Raw genomic sequence first — 21,776 nt, forward strand, 5'->3', positions numbered from 1 at the left:
CAGAGGTGGTAGGTTTCAGAATTATTTTGGAGGTTCAGTTGGCCTGGTTTGTTGATGGATTGGTTGTGGGTGGGGGTGAGAGAGAGGAAGTGATGAAAATGAACTAATAAAATAAGGAGAGCTTGCTGTTGAAAATGAACCAGGAAGTGGTGGCACTTTTCTTTCCCCTAGCAGCCACTGTGATACGAGAGTGAGGTCACCATTACAAAGACAGCTTTGGGCAGTGACACCTGTGAGTCAAATCTTCTATTGGAATGAATTAGTAGGAAACATTACTGAAATCAGGGTGTATATGTGTGTGTGCATGTGTGTGTGTGTGTCTCCAAGTATTTACAATTTTAATACAGGCCAAGTCTTTGTTTTGTAATCGTTTATGTAGCTGATGAAATCTAAATGGTGGCTCTAACACAGCTGATGGAGTCACTGCTTCAAGGAGTACAGGACTTAGAAAAGGAAGAAAAATCATATATAACATTAGGAAAAATAAACCCATAAGTGAAATATAAAACTCTGGAGGCAAGTAAGTCAACCCTTTACGTGTTTTTCACATTAGGGAAGGTAAGTGTACAAAGGAGTCTTGTGCCTTTTTCATTTTGCTTAAACTTCCTTTTGGTTACAAAGACCTCTATTGTGTTTCTGTAACTACCTAACTACCGTCAGAGGGAGGTTTTTGTAAATAGTATCTGATGTGTCATTTTAATTGTAGTGATTAACTAAAAAATGTTATAATTATGTTAAAAGCAATACACGTGCTATTAAAATGCTGTCCACTCCAGAATCGATTTACTAAACTTATTCTTTTCCCCCTTAACAGTAATCTTAGATATCCATTAAAATACTATTATTTTAGTTGCCATACATCCTAGAAAACCATGCTCTGTGCTCTACACTCATGGAGTCACTCACTGTGGCTTAGTTCCAGAAGGATTAAGAAGCCCTAGCCTAACAGAGAAAGTGATAAAAGGCCTTATCTTCATCCCAGGGCCATCCCTTGGGTGGCCTTTGATTCTGAGTCTTGTGCAGATCTCTAAGCCTGGGGGGGGGGGGGGGGGGGCTTTGAATTCCAACAAAATCAACACCCCAGCCAACCCTGTATTGGTTGTTTGAAGAAAATCAGTCCACCGCCAAGATCATTTGTTTGAGAACCACTCCTCTTAAGGTGTCCTGAGTCAGATCTGGTGCCCCAGCTGGCTCAGGGGACCAGGCCTAGCTTCGCCTGCCTCTCCCTTGGCCAGGGACCACTTTCGTCTTGTTTTTTGCTATGTGACCTGATGCAGCACCTCATAACGTGTGTGAGTGAACAAATGGCTGAGGTCCCCGTGGGCACAGGACAGGCAGTTGTTTGCCAGCGTGGATGTGGAAAAGCATTTAATCTTACATTCAGCCTGGTAGATTAAAGACGAGGGGGTCTGGGGTATGAAGTCAGAGCTCTGCTTCTTTCAGATTTCTCAGTTTGGGCTGTGGCGTGTTTGCCAGTGCCTTAACACCGAAGAAGCAGGTTACCTTCTGCTAGGGATGCCTTTGGCAAAAGAGCTGCTCTCAGCTCCTAATGAGATGAGAAATTCCTTTCCTGCAGGGAGAAGTCTGTAGATAATCTGTTAGAAAAAAATCAAGGATTTTAGTCTCCAGGGTGTCCCCGAGGGACACATTGAGGAATGTGCCTGTGGAGAGAAAAAAGGCAGTGGTAATTAAGTGTCCTTTCCTGAATGCTGGCCTTTGAATGCAGGAGAGGGGAGGCATTTATAAGAAATCCCAGAAAAATGTTTCTAGGGGCGCGGCTGCTGCACACTTCACTTTTAAAATACTCTTTTATGAGAAAGGACGTGGCTAAACTAGGTGGAACAATTAAGGCTTCCAGAAAGCCTGGTCTGAAAAGGCCCCTTGTAATCTTGAAGAATGGGTGTCCTGTGCAGAGGGCCCCAGGGCGGCTGGGTCCTGGGATGTGACTTTGAGGGTGTTGCTTCCTCCAGCACAGGTCTGGTGGGGTTTTCCTTGTACCTAATGGCACTTCTCATTTTTGCTAATCATCAGTTGTTAAATCAGGATTTTAAAATGTGGGGTTTTTCCCTCTCCTTCTTGGGACTTATCTTGATTGCGAGATAAAAATCATAGATACTTTACTTCCTTGCCAGGAAGTCTCCTTGAAAGAGTGCAAATCTGTCTGGGGGTGGTGGGGAGAGGGCTGTTAGGTCCCTTTCTGCGGGGGCTGTGTGTTTTCTTTTGTCCTGGTCAAGAGATGGGGAACCAGGCTGCTGCATTTTTGTCCCATTCTTAAAGTCTCTTGGCGTGAGTGATAGAAAACCCTGTGATGGCGATGAGGTTGTTCTTTGACAGGCCAACTGGGCAAGAGGTGAGAGACCCAATCTGATGGTAGAATGTTTGTGGCTTTTTGAGATACGATCAAGTAAAAAAGAAGTCAGTAAGTAAACAATTATAAGAGAGGTAGTCTTCCATGTTTAAGAATGCATTGATTTTTCTAATTTTTTTTTAATTTTTATTTATTTATGATAGTCACACACACAGAGAGAGAGAGGGAGAGGCAGAGGGAGAAGCAGGCTTCATGCAGGGAGCCCGACAACGTGGGACTCCATCCCGGGTCTCCAGGATCAGGCCCTGGGCTGAAGGTGGTGCTAAACCTCTGAGCCACCGGGGCTGCTCTATTGTTAATTAAAAAAAAAAATTATTTATTTGAGAGATTGCGAGTACAAGGCAGGGAGAGGCAGAGGGAAAGGGCAGAGGGAAAGGGAGAAGCGGCCTCCTCACCGAGCAGGGACCCTGGGATCATGACCTGAGCCCAAGGCAGGTGCTCAACCAACTAAGCCACCCTCGTGCCCCCATTTTTCTGATTTTTAGAGAATCTTAAAACTGATGCTTGCTATCACTTTCAGTCCTCACCTACAAGGAGTTTAGCACGGAGTAATTACTTTCCACTTAGAACATAGGTCTTGATTCTGCTACTGCAGTCAGTTGTGTCTCTCCGCAAGGGTTTGGAAGCCCTCTGCTTCTTGCTCCTGCTCTGGAGAAACACTTAAGAGTTTTGTCTGAGGGTCATTAAATCTCTCAGTAAGTTACAGGAAATCTACACCGATCAATGTATTTTAAAAACCCTTTTGTCCTTTTTAATTTTGGAAATTGTTAATACAAACTGATTTTGTAACTGAGTCTTTTCCTCCTCCCTTCACGTGCAAACCATTGTTATTTGGATTTGATGGACAAGGTTGGGTGACTAAGAGTATAGCCCGTCAGATATGTTAATATCTTATGTTCCCTTCCGAGAACTGTCTGAATGGGTAGACCGTGGTATACATGCACTTCACGGAAGGTCATGCAGCCATTGGAAATGGCAGGTATGAAGTCTGTGGGGCAATAATGTACAACACACTATAAATAAAATTGCATGTATGCTCTGGTTACACCTGAGTAAGGATTATAGCTAACACTTACCGAATGCTTACTAAGTACCAGGCACTGTTCTAAGCACTTGATGTTTATTAGGTCATTTTATTTTCATAACATCCTGATGAAGTAGGTGCTTTTTAGCCCTGTTTCCGAGGAGGAGTCTGAGCCACAGAGAGGTTAAGTAACTTACCTAAAGTCTCTCAGCTCTTGACTGTTAAAATGTACAAGAAAAAAACCTCGAGAAGATACATAAAAAGATAATAATGGTCAGATTAGCATGAAAGTGAGCTTAATGTAAAAAAATTACTAAAATCTCTTTTTCTCTCTTTTTTCTTTTTTTCTCTTTCTCTCTTTCTCCTTCCTTCTTCCCTTCCTTCTTCCTTCCTTCCTCTTTCTTTCCTCCCTCCATGCCCAGTTCGACACAGGGCTTGAACTTACAACCCTGAGATCAAAACCTGAGCTGAGATCAAGAGTCAGGTGCTTAACCAACTGAGCCACTCGGGCAATACTAACAAAAAATTTTCTGTAGCCTGTTGTGCTCACTTTCTAAGAGAATTTCCATAGAGCACATAATATGGAAAAGACCCAAAGCATTTTTCAGCCTGCTTTTCTGTTCTCTCTCCTTTAGTGTGTCACTTGCCAGCTTTTAGGAATGAGTATGGTGGCTACAGGTAGCCTTTCAGTGCTGCTAGAGTGGCTGTCTTAGGGGCTGGGGTAAAAAAAAAAAGTGAGCCATTTGTTTCTCTCATGGCTTACCACAAATTCTTCTAAATTGTTGACTATGGGCAGAAAGGAAGGGCCACCTAAGAAGGGGAGGTTGGCCCATTGGTCCTTCTGCATTCAGAGTTAGGTAATGATGACCAACTACCGAGGGCAATAATCAAACTTGTTAAACTAGTTAGCCTCTGTAGGGTACACACCACAAACATTTTATGGGTCATAAATGTCTCTGTCCCTGCTTGCTATGGCATTGCTTCTAGGCTACCAAGTGAGGGGTGTAGACATTTCACCTAGATAGACTCACCCCTCTTCAGAACACCTTTTAGATGCTCTCGACTGCCAACCCCACGTGATTTTTTGCCTTATTTCTATTAGTAAGCCAGCTAATGAATTGCTATTAAAAACTTCATCTAAGGAAGATGGAGAGTGCCCTCCGTGTCACACACTCCATTAGGTGCTGTTCTGTTCTTCCTGCTTCTTCCCTCACCTGAGGCCATAATCCCCTGGGTCATGATGCTTGGTTACCGTGGAGGTGACTCATGCTACGAGTCACAGTGGAGATTTTTCAGGAGAGAAATAGGCTGTCTACCACTGCCCCTGGAGTCCCACCTGGACCCACAGACAAGGATCCCTTGAAGTTAACACACATGAGTGTGCTGAAGTAACTGTAGAGCTGGGAATCTTTCTTCCCCTCCCTTTCCTGGAGCGTCCTGTGTCTAATACAAGTATGCAGTATTAATTTATTTTGCTGGAGCCCATAAGTAGGTGGTTTGCATAGCTCCTTGGGATTCAATTTTGTTGAGGACTGACCTTGTTTGTGTGTGAGAGTCCTTATTTGGGATGAAATTGTATACTTTAGCAGACATTTCTTCCCATGTCTAATTATTTTCTCATGCTTCAAAATCAGAAAGAAAAAGGCAGCAATGGTCCTAAGGTAACACTCTGATGTTTGGTGAGCCTGGCCTCTTTCTCCCACTGGAGGGTATGCCTTTTTTTTTTTTTTTTTAATGGTTTATTTATTTATTCATTCATTCATTCATTCATTCATTCATTCATGAGAGAGAGAAGCAGAGACATAGAGGGAGAAGCAGACTCCTTGCAGGGAGCCCAATGTGGGACTGGATTCCTGGACCCATGATCACACCCTGAGCCCAAGCCAGGTGCTCAACCTTTGAGCCACCCAGGCATCCCCAGAGAGTATGCTTTTTAGGGCAGAATCTGGCCTTTTCATTTGGTATTTTCAGTATCTACTATGTAAAAATGTTTGAATTGAATCTTTGAAGCCATCATTTCTCTGTACATGTCTGCCCTTAGAATGTTTTAAAGGAAAAACATGTTTGTTTCAGCTGCAGAAAGATTATTTTTGAGGCGTACCAGCCAGTCCTTTACAAGTATAATCCCGAAAGTCTGCATTGCTGTGAGACTTTTCATTTCCCCAGAGCAGGAACCACACTGCCCTCACCCTGCCACATTCCGATGGAAGGGCCCCTGTGATCAGCTTTCCATGTATTTGAGCCACGTAGTGAGAAACAGAGGTGCTCTGAAGCATACCGGACCTGAGAATTGGGCAAGGTTGGATAATTTTAGCTCTTCTCAAAGTGACTATTTAAAAGCCCAGGAGATTTGACAGTGTGAACTCAGGCAATAGAAGACATAAATGAATTTTTCTATATTTTTAGGTGTTGTCTTTTTCAGTTTGACCAAAAAACCCAAAACCCCAAACTCAAAAACCTCTGAAAAGCAGGACAGCCCATTTGGATAATAGGCATTTTTGTTTATATATGCCCAGGACCATCACTTGGCTGAGGGGTGTGGAGGGGTACGAAGATTGAAGTTTTCATATTGTACCATTTAGTATGATTTGAATTTTTACCTCATGCCTGTTATTCCTTTAAAATACAGTTTATATAAGTTTTCGTCATTTTCTATGTATTCAGAGATCCTTTTAATTTTTGAAGAACTGAGTTTTTAATAATAATTTAAAATATTTATTTGATTATAGAAGAGATCACTTAATTTTCTTGATAGTTTGCGGGATTTTTCCAGAACATGGGCTTAAAAACAAACTCACTACCTTGGGATTATGGCTTTCTTTCTGTACTCTGCCCTTTGGACTAGGAAAATGAACCCAGCCCTGATTTCTGAGATAATTCAAGCTTTCTGGGCCTACATGAAAGGTAATGCTGGAACACAGCCATACTGCCATCACAGGCTGTGTGGCCATGCTGGGACTTTATTATTTATAAACTATTTCCGTGAGGTGATGGAATTAAGTGAGCTAAAAAAACCAAATGGGTAGAAAACTTAAAATTGGGGCACCTGGGTGGCTCAGTCAGTTAAGCATCTGCATTTGGCTGAGGTCATGATCTCAGGGTCCTGGGATGGAGCCCCAGCACCCTTGGTGGGGAGCCTGCTTCTCCCTCTCCCTCTGCCTTCCACTCCCCCTGCATGTGGATGAGCTCTCTCTGTGTGTCAAATAAATAAATAAAATCTTAAAAAAAAACCTTAAAATCGAATTGATGCTTGAATGTTGAAACCCACGAACGTGTCTGGTTTGGGTTCTTTAGGGTGAGACATTTATGAATCACGGCTTTCATTTATTATTGAATTATGCTTGTGCCAAAAGAACCCTTGCTTAAATGGTTTAAATTTAATAATGAGGGTAATATTGTTAAAAGAAACAATTCCTGTCTTCTTTCCAGCTTTAATAAAGCCAAGCACAGATTTTTAAAAATTCTGAACATTTGCATGCGGGTTGCTTACCTGTGATTCAGTCTGCTTTTCACATCCTTAAATAGCCCTGTGACTTTCTTGGCTGCCTGGTGTTTGGTTTTAGGTATGCCCATGAAAATAAATGATAGGAACAGTTGCTGAAGCATCTATTCACACCTCCTAGTGGTTTTAGAAGTTCCCTAAACAAATCCCACTTTAGTACCCGGAGACCGAACCTGTGCATCAGATAATAATAGGTCCCCCAGGGAGGACTCTAGAGTTAGTTGTAGCTTCACTCCAAACAAACAGACTGGCGCTGATACTTTTGGAAGGGTGGGCTAGTCCCAGAAACTGTCCACAGCAAGCTCTGCAGGTCACCTCGGCATCCCCTGCAAGACTAAGGGGAGAGGCGAGCTTGGGGAGGCGACCTGACCTGACTGACTCACCTCCCCAGGGTGGAAAGATGAAACTGCTTGTGGCCTCTGTGGTCATCTGAGCTCCACAGTCAGCTTTCAGCAACTTCTCCTTTCCAGGTGCCTGCAATGGATATTTACAAAAGCTAACCACCCTTCATCACCAGGGCTACCATTTAGCCACGTGACTGTCTGAAGAGAAAAATACAAATAATCCTCTGGACGTCTAAATGACAAACATGCAAACTATTCCAGGTTCGGTCTTGGAAAATATAGTGGAAAGACACCAGACTGGCCGGGATGAGGTTGTGTATAAACACCTTCCATCTCCCCCCAGCCTCCAGCTGTGGCCTGTGGTTTTAAAAACCATAAAAGATTTCCCCCTAAAGGTCCAGAATCATAGCTCACATCACTTTCTCCAATGTTGGCTATATTTTTTTAAATCTAGTTTAAATTCTTCTTGATGACTTTGCATACTGAACTTTTATACAATCTTATGATTTATGATGGGTGGCTGGCTATGGTGGGTTTTCCCCCTTTCTTCCGAGAACACTTTTTTTTTCCTTAGTATTTTCTTAATGTGAGGACTTTTAAGTGAGCATCTTAAACTTGCATCGGAAAGAATTTGAATCTGAGCCCTCCTCTCATGTGTTGCGAAGATGGCCATTGGAAGGTGGTGAGTTCGGAGACAGTGCAAAGCAGGACTCTTGGTGTAAGAGAAAGAATTAGGAGCTTTGGAGAAATGCAGAACTGATTCAGAATTCTGCTTATACCCTTTACCAGTCACAATACCTCGTATGAATGACCTCACTTGTGAGCCTCACTGTCTTCGTAAAATGGGTATAATGTACACTCCGTGTCATTCTTGCGAGACTTAGATGAGGATGTCCCTAAGTGTGCACAGTGTCAGGTATACCAGGTATACCATAGGCGCTGTATAAGTGTTAGGTGTCTGCTTCTCTGTGCCCCTTTCTTCTCAGTGTATAGTAAGCTAAGGTAGTGAGGCAGTGATGTGCCCTGTGAGCAAGACCTGTTGAGGGTGAGAAAGGAAATTGTGCTCATTTGAGCAAACCTATCATTTCCTTAATGTCCATGGCCCTCAGCTCTTAAGTAGGTCACTGCAAAGAACATCCACATGTGGTTTCTCAGTCTGTGCTGGAAACCCCAGGGATGGCTGTTGGTGGACCATGTATTCAGACTTCTGTGCTCTGTAGCAGTCATGCTGCTAATCAGGCTCACATTCTTGCAGTTCACCGATGGAAAATGCAGAGGGATTCCCTTTTTCTGAAGTCTGTCTTTCAGTAGAGTTGGGCAGATAGAATATTCGCCATATCAGGACGCTTCGGTGGGTCAGTGGTTGAGCATCTGCCTTTGGCTCAGGGCATGATCCCCGGGTCCTGGAATTGAATCCCACATCAGGCTCCCCTCAGGGAACCTGCTTCTCCCTCTGCCTCTGCCTCTGTCTCTGCCTCCCTCTGTGTCTCTCATGAATAAATAAATAAAATATGAAAAAAAAAGAATATTTGCCACATCGTGAAATCGTTTGCAAATGACCAGTTGAAATACTTGAATAATGTTTGAAATACTCCTCTTCTGATTATTAAACTAGGAAACGATGCCTCCTTTCAATTTCCTTTTTTTTTTTTTTTTTTAGTTTAGTAAAATATATATAGCAAAATATGCCATTGTAGCCATTTTTTAGTGTATAGTTCTATGGCATTAAGTACATTCACATTTTGGTGCAACCATCACCACCATCCCTGTCCAGAACTTTTTTATTTCCCCAACTGAAACTGTACCCATTAAATACTAATTGTTCATTCACTTCTGCCCTCAGCCCCTGGCAACAGCCATTCTATTCTATGAATTAGACTGTTTTGGGTGCTAATATATGTAGAGTCATACAATATTTGTTATTCTGTGACTGGCTTTTGTTTCACTCTTTTTGAAACAAACGAACAACACATATAAGCATTTACTCTGTCTTATATTTTCTATTATTCCCTGACAGGGACCATCCTATAAACTCGCTTTTTTTTCTGAGATTTTTACATAAATTTGCATTTTGTCTTCTTAACTGTTTGTATGAGATCTTTGCATTTTTACTCTATTGAAGAAAAATACCAGTCATAGGAAATGATTTGATGGGATATTTTATTTATTTTATTTTCAGAAATAGCTATTGAATCAAGATTCTAAGTGACTATACATGAAGTATAAGATCCAATCATAGCTTTGCCTAGTGGGTGTCTTCTCAAAAATAAAATTACCAGTCCTGACCTCAGTCCCTGTCCCACCCTCTACTCCCAAGAAGAGAGTCCAAGAATATGTTTATATAAGAGGCTGGTGGTAGCAGAGAAGAGAGGCCAGTCAATGGGGACTGTGAACATTGTTTTAGGCTTTTTGATCCCAATGTAACCTCTCAGCCTTTCTCCTTGTAGGTGGTACACCTTGAAATCCAAACCAGGAAAGAAGGATAAAGAGCGAGGAGAAATTGAGGTTGACATCCAGTTTATGAGAAACAACATGACTGCTAGCATGTTTGACCTCTCCATGAAAGACAAGTCTCGGAATCCATTTGGGAAGCTGAAGGACAAGATCAAGGGGAAACCTAAGGACAATGCATCGGACACTGTCTCCGCCATCGTTCCCAGCGTGACGCCCTCAGCTGATAGTGACGATGAGTCTCCTTTAAAAGACAAGAAAAAGAAATCGAAGATCAAGACTTTGTTTTCCAAGTCTAATTTGCAGAAAACACCACTTTCCCAGTCCATGTCTGTCCTGCCTACGTCAAAGTCAGACAAGGTCTTGCTTCGTCCTGGAGACTTTCAATCCCGGTGGGAGGATGATGACAATGAGGATGAGTCGTCTTCTGCCTCGGATGGTGAGTTTTCTCCTCCTCCTTGCTTGAGCGCTCTTTCTCTCTCTCAGCCTACTTTGCTTTAAGAGAGAAGAAACAGGGCAGCCTGGGTGGCACAGCGGTTTAGCGCTGCTTGCAGCCTGGGGTGTGATCCTGGAGACCCGATCTCTCCCTCTGCCTGTCTCTGCCCCCCCTTCTGTGTCTCACATGAATAAATAAATAAAATATTTTAAAAGAGAGAGAGAGAGAAGAAACAAGTCTTAAAGATTTTGATTTGGTTCCTTGGTTACTGAAATGATGATCATGAGGGAGCTGGTGATGATGGCCATGATGGTGGTGACGATGGTCATTATGGTGGATAATCTTGGTTACAAAGTCTTCTCTATTTCTAAGTGCTCTGGTTTCTAAGAATGTATAAATTCCTTTTCTAAAATGTCTGGCTCTGTTGCTGATGTCCATTAAAAAAAGCTCTGAGGGGGCGCCTGGGTGGCTCAGTCATAAGCATTTGCCTTTGGCTCAGATCACGATCCCAGGATCCTGGGATCAAGCCCCACCTTAGGCTCCCTGCTCAGCGGGGAGCCTGCTTCTCCCTCTGGCTCTCCCCCTGTTCATGCTCTATCTCAAATAAATAAAATCTGTATATATATAAAAAAGCTTTTGGAATTAACAGAATGCATGCATCCAGGTTTTTCTTTTTTTTTAATTAAGGGTAAAATCATGGAACCTTAGAGTAATTCTGACATTTCATTAGTTCATCAGGTATTTATTGAGATCCTATTAATGTGTTTAACCTTCATGGGAATTATCCTTAATTAAGGTTGAGGAATCTAGTTCCTTTAACTGTGAATTTGAACTTCAATTTCAATGCCTAAATTCTTACTTTTGGCCAGATTCGGCCCTTCTCATTGGTTTAATGCAGGGTTTCTGGACCTCAGCACTCTTGGCAGCTTGGGCCAGATAACTCCTTGTTGTAGGGGCTGCCCCATGCATTGTAGGATCTTTAGCCGCATCCCTGGCTTCTACCTGTTAGATGCTGTAACACACCGTCATGCCAGTAAACAAAAATGTATTCAGGCACGGAGAGATGTCACCCCTTTCCAGTTGTGAACCACTCGTTTAACTTGTTTCCTTTTGGTTTTTGTTTTTCTTCCCTGCAGTCATGTCTCCCAAGAGAACAGAGAGTGCAGATCCTAAGCAACTGAACCAGAGCAATTTCAGCCTGCCCAAGAGGGAAGGACCCTCCTTTTTTGGTGGCCTTCGGTCTAAGAATGATGTCCTTTCTCGCTCTAACGTCTGTATCAATGGGAACCATGTTTACTTGGAGCAGCCGGAAACCAAGGGCGAGACGAAGGAGAGCACTCCCTCCTCTTCCCCGTCTCCCCAGGGCTTCCGGAAGAAGCATCTGTTCTCTTCCACCGAAAACCTGGCGACTCGGCCTTGGAAGGAGCCTGGGGATGGAGGGGCAGTGTCTTCCGACAGGCGGTTGTCTGAGTCTTCCACAAAGGACTCTCTCAAATCCATGTCTCTGCCGTCCTACCGGCCACAGGTCAGTGGGGATATTCGGGAGAACGCAGCACCAGCGAGCTTGGAGGCTGCAAAGGAAACCAAAGAGAGCAAGAAGCAGGAGAATAAGAAGTCCTCTTTGCTGTCCCTGGTGACGGGAAAGAAGGACGCAGCCAAGGGCAGCGAAGGCGGAAGCCCTCCTACCATCCCAGGGAAGGAGACAGAAGGCACATCGATGGAAGTCAAACCGAGGGAGGACCAGCCAGGGCCTGACGAAGACCTAGGGAAACGATCTGAGAAGGATACTGTGGCCGTTGTCTTTGGACAGGGCCGCTTCCTGAACCCGTTTGAAGAAGTGCAGGTCACAGAACCTGAACCTGACCGACAGCTCACGTTTGAACCCACACCCCCCGTCGGCTCTACGAGGGCACCGCAAACGAAAGCTGTCAAGCCGCGGTGAGTCCTAGCCCTCCTCGGGCAGGGGGCCCACACCTCACTGTCCAGGGTAGTCAGCAAGGTCTACTGGCCGAGCAGATCTTGCTTGCTGGTCTGTGGTCGTAGCTGTGTATGGCAAGCATTTCATCTTCTGAGTTATTTTTATCAGCCTATACTGCCTGCCTGGCCCACCCTGCCAGGGCTGCAGTGGTGCATCCCAGCCCAAAGCCCCTGCCAGCAGGCGTGGTCTGTCCATCTCAGTAAGATAATCAGACCCCCGTGGAAAACCATGCTTTGCAGCTGACTCTGAGTATACAAATGGGAATGCCAGGTTTTGGCTGTGGTATGAGCAGAACATGTGTTTTTATTTAAAGTTCTTTTTTTGTTTAAAGTTCTTATCACATATTGCCCTTTCAGGAGGATGGTATCTTTCCTCCTTGCAACGTGGCATTGCTTTGCTGGCACGGGAGGCCTTTGGTCCACTCTCGAGGATGCCTGGGACGGTTCTCTGAGTGTTCAGTTGTGCATCTTGTTGCAAAAGCCTGAGTGAGCGTCGGGGGGCTTCTGCTTTCAGCATGACTCACATTCACACTGACAATGTTTCTGTGGTCTGGGGTGGTAGAGACTTTTTTTGAGATTCTGCTTTACTTTGATTTCACACACATGCACACACACACATACACACACACACACATGCACGCAGACTGTTCCTCTTCAAAACTGGTGCCTGTTACCCTGAGTGCATCCTTTATTGCTTTGAAATTTTTCGATGTATTTTGTTTATCACCAAAAGAGACTGTAGGCTGTTGCTTTACCTGGAGCTTTCTGTGTTGCAGCAGCCCTTTGTGTGGCAGATGTGCTTGGTGATAAAAGTGTCCCTTTCATGTGTTATTAATGTTCCTTCTTTAACTTCTTAAAATACTGCCCCAAATATTAAAGTGCTCTCCCCTTTGGAACACCTTTATCTTTTAAGTGTTTATCGCCTCTCACAATGAATCTGCAACTGACCTGCAGATTTTATTTTGTCCTTTTTGCAGACTGGACGTGTCTCCAGAGGCTCCAGCCACAGCCAGGCTTCCTTCTTCCCCTGACTCTACTCTCTTTTTTTCTGCTCTTCTGTCCAGTTCTGGCCAGACACCTGTCCCTTCTAAATTGGGGCGTTGTGCAGAGACACCATCCTCTGAATCTCCTTCTGTCTTCTCTTTCTCATCTCCCATTGTGGCTCCCATTTCCACATCCACGCCAGTTGAAAACTGGCCCCCCACAGACCAGGGCCAGGCCAGTCCTGAAGAACCATCTTTGCTCCATAAGGCAGAATTGTTAAGAGAGAGTTTAACACAAGATCCAAAGACTGTTTCTTGTGCCTCGGGGTCACGTTTCCAACAGTTCCCCACTCCAGCATGGAAGGGAATGGAAGATTATCCAATGGGGAAGACCAGTGAGATAGGCCTGGAGAGCACCGTCCGTCATGACTCAGAAAGGTCTCTCCTGAAGCAACCTGAAATGGGCCAACAGGAAGAAGTTCAGAGGGCTCCCCACTCAGAACAAGGCTATGCCCCTTCGTCTCAAGAGACCCAAGAAGTAACACTTGCTCCTTCATTCAGAAGTGGCCAGATCGAGAGCCCGGCATGGAGGCCTCTGATGGGGGAACACACAGGCTCAGAGCATCCATTTGGGTCTTTTGGGGAGAACAGAGTTAAGGGGGGCAGCATGACTTCTGCAATTAAAGAAGCGGCACCCCCTCTTCAGTCTGGAGAATCAGCTCCCACTCTTGGCTCTGTGATGCAGAGACACAAAGAGAATGTTGACGAAAGCCGAAAGAAAATCAAGAAGCGTGTATCATTTTCAGAGGAGATCTTTATGGAAGAGGAGCTAGAGGAGTCCACTGGGTTGGTGGAAGAGCACAGAGATAATCGCCAAGAGGTGACGCACAAAGGAGCCACCTCTGGAAACCTGTCAGATGGAGAGCCTGCTGGGTGTTTCCACGCAGAGGTCACAGAGACGGAAGCTGTGTCTGCACCCGGGCCAGTGAAGCATAGTGTGCCAGCTTCCATGGCAGACTCCCTTCACTTCCCCTCTTCCAAGGAGTATGTCTCAGAAGGCCCCGTGAGTGAGGCAAGCTCAGGGAAAGACATCCCACTCTTAAGGATTGAGCGAGACGATACGCCTATGGCTCAAAATCAGAGCAAAGCCAGTGATCACGAAGGTTTATTGTCCGATCCCCTGAGTGGCCTTCACTCTATCCCAGGTATTAACTCTCCAGTCGTGGCTGATCTGGGCTTAACCCTTCCTGCAATTCCTGAAGTGGCGTCAGATGATGAAAGGGTGGATCAGGGTGAAGATGACAGAGAGACAGCCCAGGTGGCAGCCCTGCAAGTAGGACCTTCCTCCGTGAGCATGTCACATGCCGATCCTGAGATGCAGAAGGGGCCGAGGGGCGAGGCAGATGGGTGGGCGGCGCCTCTAGAGAGCCTGCCTGACCTTGGGTCAAAAGCACCCGAAGCATCTGTTATGGCCTCTTCAGAGCCAACTACAGCTTCAGGAATTCATAAACCAGAGCTTGGCAAGAGCTCAGGCTTGGATAAACAGCTGCCAGGTCCTGGCTGTGGCAAGAAGGAAAAGCTGATGGGAAATGGGAGGCCCAGCCAGCCTCCTGATACAGCCCTCGACTCTCCTGTACCCAGCCCCTCCTTTTCTGAGACCTTTCCTATTACACACTCTTTCCCCAGCCACCCACATGCTGACACTCACCACACCAGTACAGCAGAATCTCAAAAAAAAGCAACAGCAGAGGGCTCCGCTGATAAAGTGGAAAATTCTGGCAAGAGGAAGCCGCTTCTTCAGGCCTGGGTCTCACCCTCAGAGACACAGCCAGTCTCAGCTCAGCCAAGCACAGGAACGGGGTCAGCCAAGCACAGGTGAGAGTCGGGGAAGATTGTTTTGTCAATGTGAGCGATCCCCCCCACCTTCCCACGGCCCTTTTTGCCTTTTGCCTATAGAGATAAGGGCTTTCTAGCTGCATGGATATCCAGGTGGTACCTCCTGCACATTTTGCTGGTAAGGCTCATTTTTAAAGGGTCTGCCCAGTGGTGGGAACACCTTCTCAAGACACTCCTGCATTTGCAGGGAGGATGCAATATTAGTCTTTAGAGATAGTTTAGGAATTACGCTGGACAGTCAGATTTGGGGCTCTCAGATCACAGAGATGTCTTGTGACCAGTACCTTCCTAGTATCAGAAACCAACTGAGATGGAGTGATAGAACGTAGCAGTGTTGGAAGCTTGCTTTAAGCTCCGCCCAAGGTAAAGCTGGCCTGTTTGTTCCCAACTCTTTATTGTGGAGGAACAGAAGGCTCTGTAGGGACTCACACAGGACAGTCCTAGGCTGTAGCTGCCTCAAAAATAAGAGGCTGTGTCTCGTGTTCTTCTGACATTGATAATGAGACAAGGGTCTTGTGAGAACATCCGGACATCTGGTTGTCGGGTGTGCTTGGTTGGTTTGTGTGTGGTGGCCTAGTGCTGACTGCCCTCGTTACCACAGGAACACTGGCGTGTGTGAGACTGCAGGCGTGCACAGAACGTATCACCACTCTGCCCTCCTGTCTGTCTCACTGGCTGCCGTCCGTGAGATGGATAGTTTCTTGGTTTGGCCATTGCAGAAAGGTCTAAGGATCCTATCCTCTTCTCTTTAGACTTCATCCCGTGAAGCCAATGAACACAACAGCCACCAAGATTGCGAACTCCAGCTTGGGCACTGCCACCATCATCAGTGAGAACTTGATCAACGAAACCATGATGAAGGTATGTCTTCGGGATCCCTGGGTGGCGCAGCGGTTTGGCGCCTGCCTTTGGCCCAGGGCGCGATCCTGGAGACCCGGGATCGAATCCCACGTCGGGCTCCTGGTGCATGGAGCCTGCTTCTCCCTCTGCCTGTGTCTCTGCCTCTCTCTCTCTCTCTCTCTCTCTGTGACTATCATAAATAAATAAAAATTAAAAAAAAAAAAAAAGAAAATAATTAGCTCATGTAGGTCTTATATTAAAAAAAAAAAAAAAAAAAAAAAAGGTATGTCTTCTCCAAGAAGTAGGCGTGCTACTCAGGATCTATTTTAAAAAAAAAGTTTCTAGAGTCACCATTATATATACCTCCTTAAGGCAGCAGGTAACACCAGGAGCCACTTGACCCTGGGTCTTTGGATAATCTTTGGAAGTCCCTACACTTCCCAGGGGATTATTATTGTTCTCCTCATATTTACTTAATTATGGTGGATTGCTTGTATCTCAAGCAACGTGACTGATAGGGGCGCTTCTTTCTAGCAAGAAGAAGATATGACCCACCATCTGGTCTGTTCCAATCAGGGATTTTTCATTTTCCCACATATCCTTTCTTATCTTTTGGCAAGAACGTAAAATTCTTGTGGTTGTTAATCATTGCCTAGATATACTTTTTTGAAACTTTATTCTGCAGTCATTTCAAACTTAAAAAAAGTTGCAAAGAATAGTACAAGGAACCCCTATAAACCTTTCTTCCCAATTCATCAGTTGTTGACATTTTACCACATTTGCTTTATCATTTTCACCCCCTCTCTCCCCCTCCCTGTCTGTTCTCTCTTTATATATACATCTTTTTTTTTTCTTTTGACTGAACCCTTGGAGGGTAAGTTGCCTACCTCATGCCCCTTTTACCCCTAAATACTGAAGTGTGGAATTCCTAAGAATAAGGACATTGAATCAAGATCAAGGTGTTTAAAATTGGTGTCATCCTCTTTTCTCATCTGTAGCCCATACATGCACTTCACCTGTTGTCTCATAAGTGTGCTCCTTAGTTTTCCTGTTTTTTCTTTCCAGTCCAGGATCCAATCCAGGATCTCTTGCTGTTTCCTTGCTGTCTCTCTCTCTAGGCTCCTTTATCCTGGAATAGCTCCCCCAGCCATCTTAAAGTCTCTCAAGATCTTGACATTCTCTAAGGCTTTCTATCAGTTATTTTGTAGAATTTTCCTCGGTTTGGATTTGTCTGCTGTCTCCTCATGGTTTGGTTGAGGTCACACAATCCTGGCAGGAATTAACCTCGAAAAGCGCGGGTCCCTCTCGGTGCATCATAAAAGGAGGCACATTATGTCCGCCTGTCGCGGTAGTAGGAATGTTAACTCTGATGACCAACTTTAGGAGGTGTCTGTGAGGTTCTCTAGTGGAAAGTTACTATTTTCCCCCATTTACAATGGGGGAAATTGCAATGATTTACAATCAATATGAAATTCGTGGGGAACTAATTTCAAATGACGTAAGTGTCTTGTTCCTTACCGACTTTTTGTTCCCAGGCTTTCATATGCATTGGTGAACATGGTAGTGTTTGAAACACTGTTCTTTTTCATTCAGTAGTAGATCACAAGCATTTTTGCATGTTACTACTTAATTTTTCTTTAAAATGGTTATAGCAATATTTACTTAACTGTTCCCTTGTTATTGGATATTTGGGTGGTTTTCTGTTTTTCAGTGTGAATAACACTGTAGTCAACAATTTCTTGCATTGAACTTGTCCCCTTAAGCTAAATTTCCAGGAAGAATATCGCTTGTCTAGAGGATCTCTTCTCTTTCAAAAGCTTGGGCTTATATCAAACTCCAATAAAAAAAAATATACCAAAAAAAAAAAAAAGCTTGGGTTAACTTTAAAAAAAGAACTCCTGCCCACCAACCAAACCAAACCAACCCCCCGAATGGTCTCTGTTTTGCAGTGTCTCTATCCTGCCCTTTCTGGTTCTAAAATCAGAAGGATTTAGAGCACTGTCTTGTTGCAAACCTCAGGGCTTTGACTCATTGGTCACGTGGGCTGGAGGAGAATGATTTACTGAGGGACTGGTGGGCAAGGATGCGTTGCATTTCAAATATGTGGAGAGGAATTTCCTGACTACTGGGGACCACCATCAGTAGAAATAAACTTTATTTCTGTTTTAGTCGATGGCATCTAAACACTTCATTCAATCAGGGGTTTTACAGTCCTCTGTACTGTAAGATACCAAGTAGTTTTTGAGTTATTAGAACAGAAACTTCTTGCTTGTGTCTCCTTTACTCCTGCAAGCAGTTTTAAAGTGCCAGTTAGTTGTTACTATCTCTGGCTCCATCGCCTGTCTGCCACCAGGAGCTAGTGAAAGGCTCACTGAAAGCTGGAGATTTGAGGTTCAGGTAAAGAGGCTGAGTAGTGGTAAGAGATGGTCAATGCGAACAAGTTAGCATCTTCCAGCCGCCTTGCCTTCTCTTCCCTTGTGCCACATGCTGCTGGGGCTGGTGGTAAGTGAGCCTCATTCTCAGAGGTATCTGCCGTAGCCAGCATGGTGTACCTGCTGTGTTTTAGCCCCAGCCTAAAAATGCACCATGACTCGCCCGGCTCAATTTGGCTGGTGTCTGTGGGTGTGGAGAAGAGGGTGCGTGTACTTTCCTGGAGCTAATGATATTTATCAGGAAACCAGGCAAAAGAACAGCATAAAAGGGACAGTAATGAAAACCAGGGTCATGGAGCAGCCTCCCATCCCCTCTTCCTTTTACTGTGGAATGCAGCTGGGCTCCAAAGAGAAACAAACACCTAGCTCTCGGGAAGTGACCAAGACCCTTGGCTCCCATTTTATTTATTCTTCAAAGCTCATTTAGTCGCGGGCTTATCTCCTGGCCCTGACTGAGAGAATAACTTGCCTTAAAACAAAGGCAACTGCTGCTTATTTTGCTCATGATTTGTAAGCCCAACTGCTGCCCCTCTGACTGCCTGCAACAAAGGGCTTAGTTCTGGACCATACCTAGTAAATATTCCTTTTTTTTTTTTTTTAATATTTTGAGTATATATGGAAAGTTTCCTAGAGACTCCTCGTGGCCCTCCATATAATAGATGCTTTGTACTAAGCCATAAATAATATTTATAAAAGTAACTACTCCTTGGAATGTTGCAAAGTAAAAGGTTAGGGAAAGAAATTGCATAGCTAAAGTTATGAAAAGCTAGCCGAATCATTACTATAGTGGTTTTTTTTTTTTTCTTTTGGTTACTGTTTTAGGGCCTCCACCCCTTATAGATGATTTATAACTTAGGAGTGTTATTTATTTACCCAGGTGGCTTTAACACTTCCATTTAAAAATAATATAGCCAACTAGATCCAAAAATCATCTATCCTGTTAATAATGGAAAAAGTTGGATACAAATTTGAATATACGTCATTAATATTACATCTACAGGAGGGAACATCCAATGTGAAAATCCTGGAAGGAAATCTGTGACAATGGGCACTGTTTTTTCTTGAATTAATGGGTATTTTCTTTGTACCTCTTCCTCGCCATGGCTGTTGCTCACTTTCTGGAATGCTGGATTGTTTTATAATTTTTTAAATCATCACATATCTAGGATTGCCTAATGATTTCAAAGACTTATGTACTTTTTCCTTTGGATTATGATATCCAGATTAAATAGCTGTTTCATAGTTTGTAAGGCATGAAATGTACATGCCTTTTCAACCCCATGCATTTATCATAAGGAAATATTTTAGAGATATGATCAAAGATTTATGCTCATGCATTTTAATAAAAACAACCCTCCCAAAAAAACCAACCTAAATATCTAGCAATAGAGAGATGAGTAAAATATAATGAAATTTTAAGCCTCCAGGGGTGCCTGGGTGGCTCAGTGGGTTAAGTGTTTGCCTATAGCTCAGGTCCTGATCCTGGGGTCCTGGGATTGAGCCCCGCATCAGGCTCCCTCAGTGGGGAGTCTGTTTCTTCCTCTCCCTCTGCCCCTCCCCCTGCTTGTGTTCTTGCTTTCTCTGTCAAATAAATAAATAAAATCTTTTTAAAAAGTTTTTAAGTATCCATTAGAAATGATTTTTGCTAAAATTTAATGATAGGAAAGTGCTCATAAAATAATTTTAAAACACTTGAAAGCCATATTCTGCATGATGCTTAAAGTTGTAAAACATACCATAAAGAAACCAAGGAAGAAATAAGAAACCCAACTGTTACGTGTTGAAGTTACATGATAATTTTTTCTCTCTTCTGTCTTTGAGATTTTCCATTATGAGAAAACATTCCCTTTATAGTGAAAAACAGAATTCTGTTATTTTTGGGGGAAATTAATTTTTAAAAAAGATTTTATTTATTTACTTGAGATCCCAGGACCCTGGGATCATGACATGAGCCGAAGGCAGTTAGCTGACTGTGCCAACCAGGTTCCCCTGGGGAAATTAATTTTAATTCAAAGTCTAGTTGACATATCACTCCCCATCTTTGAAGTTTGTTCCAGTCTCCTATGTAGCTGTGGGCTCTTGGTTGCCCAGCTCTCTGGAACCCAAACCCCTGTGCCCCCGTGTAAGGCACTGTAGGGACCTGGTCTCTACTCTCAAGGAGCATCTGCCTGCTCCTGCCTCCAGGTGACATCTTCCTTATTCATCAGTGGAGGGACACTTGGACTGCTTCCATAGTTTGGCTGTTGTAAATAATGCTGTACCCAACATAGGAATGCATATATATATTCTCCAATTAGTGTTTCTATATTCTTTGGATAAATACCTAGAAGTGGAATTACTGGATCGATTCTAGTTTTAATTTTTTAAGAAACCTCCATACTGTTCCCCAGTGGCTGCACCAGCTTGCATTCCCACCAACAGTGCATGAGAGATCTTAAGCATTTTTAAGTGTACAGATAAGTAGTGTTAAGTACATTCACATTGTACACCCAGTCTCCAGAATTCTTTTCCAGACACTCAACTTTTTGGTTGAAGATTGTTTTAGCATTACAAATAGGATGATTGAGGTCCAGAGGAATGTGTGCCTTCAACAAGTTGAAAAACAAAAGGATTAAGGGAGAAGTGGTTTTTCAAAAAAGTAGTCCAACATCTCACCTATTTCTGGGCAGCCTGTGTTAGGTGAAAACTTGCTCTGTGCATAGAAATGTCGGTGTGTACTTCTTCTTCTTCTTTTTTTTTTTCTTAAGATTTTATTTATTTATTCATGAGAGACACACAGAAAGGCAGAGACATAGGTAGAGGGAGAGGCAGGCTCCCCACTGGGAGCTCCCCAGGACCCTGGGGTCATGCCTTGAGCCAAAGGCAGATGTTCAACCACTGAGCCACCTGGGTGCCCTGTCAGGGTGTGCTTCTAAGCCAGTAATACAGGCACTCTGCTTTCCTTCTGAGCCAGGATAAGAGGGATGGGATTTCCCTCTGATTTCTAGCTAGTGGGTAGGCAGCTTACGTCACTGGACTGAGCAGGGCCTTTGATTATGTTGTCAAAAGAGTGAATGATGATTCTGCTCTTGACTTAGTTTCTCCAAGTGGAGACTTGGTACAACATAGTACCTTTTATTCAGTCCTTATCTTGTGTTTCCTCATGGTTTGGGCCTGGTCACTTTGCAGTTGGGTTCCAGTCATCCCAGATTATAAATGCTGATGGAATAACTCCTTAGGGCTCCTGCTCTTGCCAAGAGTGGTACAGCTCAGCCCTGGCTCTGGCCACTGTGTGCCCATAGGGTACACCATGACGTCTGAGGGTGATGACTAGGTGATGCATTGTGGTGGCACTTAACATATTTCTTGAGTGTGAAATGACTTAAAGTGGGGTCTCTGAATGGCCAGTGCATCAACCTAACCATGGAGTCCTGCTGAATGTAGTGGAGGAAGCAGCAGGTAGTCTGGGATGAGTGACTACCTGGGGTGATGGCAGGTGAGCATCATCTCCCGTATCTTTTGTCACTAGGGTTTCTTCATGGGC

General features: G+C 44.0%; 1 protein-coding gene across 3 annotated transcripts in view; it reads left to right on the forward strand.

The window, feature by feature from the left end:
* RAB11FIP1 (RAB11 family interacting protein 1) overlaps positions 1-21,776 on the forward strand; it is a 28,195-nt gene that overhangs the window by 5,604 nt on the left and 815 nt on the right. For 2 of the 3 annotated variants that reach the window (XM_072763520.1, XM_072763521.1), the window contains exons 2-5: positions 9,686-10,128; positions 11,262-12,063; positions 13,080-14,960; positions 15,734-15,842. In XM_072763520.1, coding sequence (XP_072619621.1) covers positions 9,686-10,128; positions 11,262-12,063; positions 13,080-14,960; positions 15,734-15,842 — 3,235 coding nt within the window. The remainder of the gene's footprint in view (positions 1-9,685; positions 10,129-11,261; positions 12,064-13,079; positions 14,961-15,733; positions 15,843-21,776) is intronic. The other variant, XM_072763523.1, reaches the window with a different exon arrangement.

This window comes from Vulpes vulpes, chromosome 7 (assembly GCF_048418805.1).
Source record: "Vulpes vulpes isolate BD-2025 chromosome 7, VulVul3, whole genome shotgun sequence".
In the NCBI taxonomy this organism is placed as follows: domain Eukaryota; kingdom Metazoa; phylum Chordata; class Mammalia; order Carnivora; family Canidae; genus Vulpes; species Vulpes vulpes.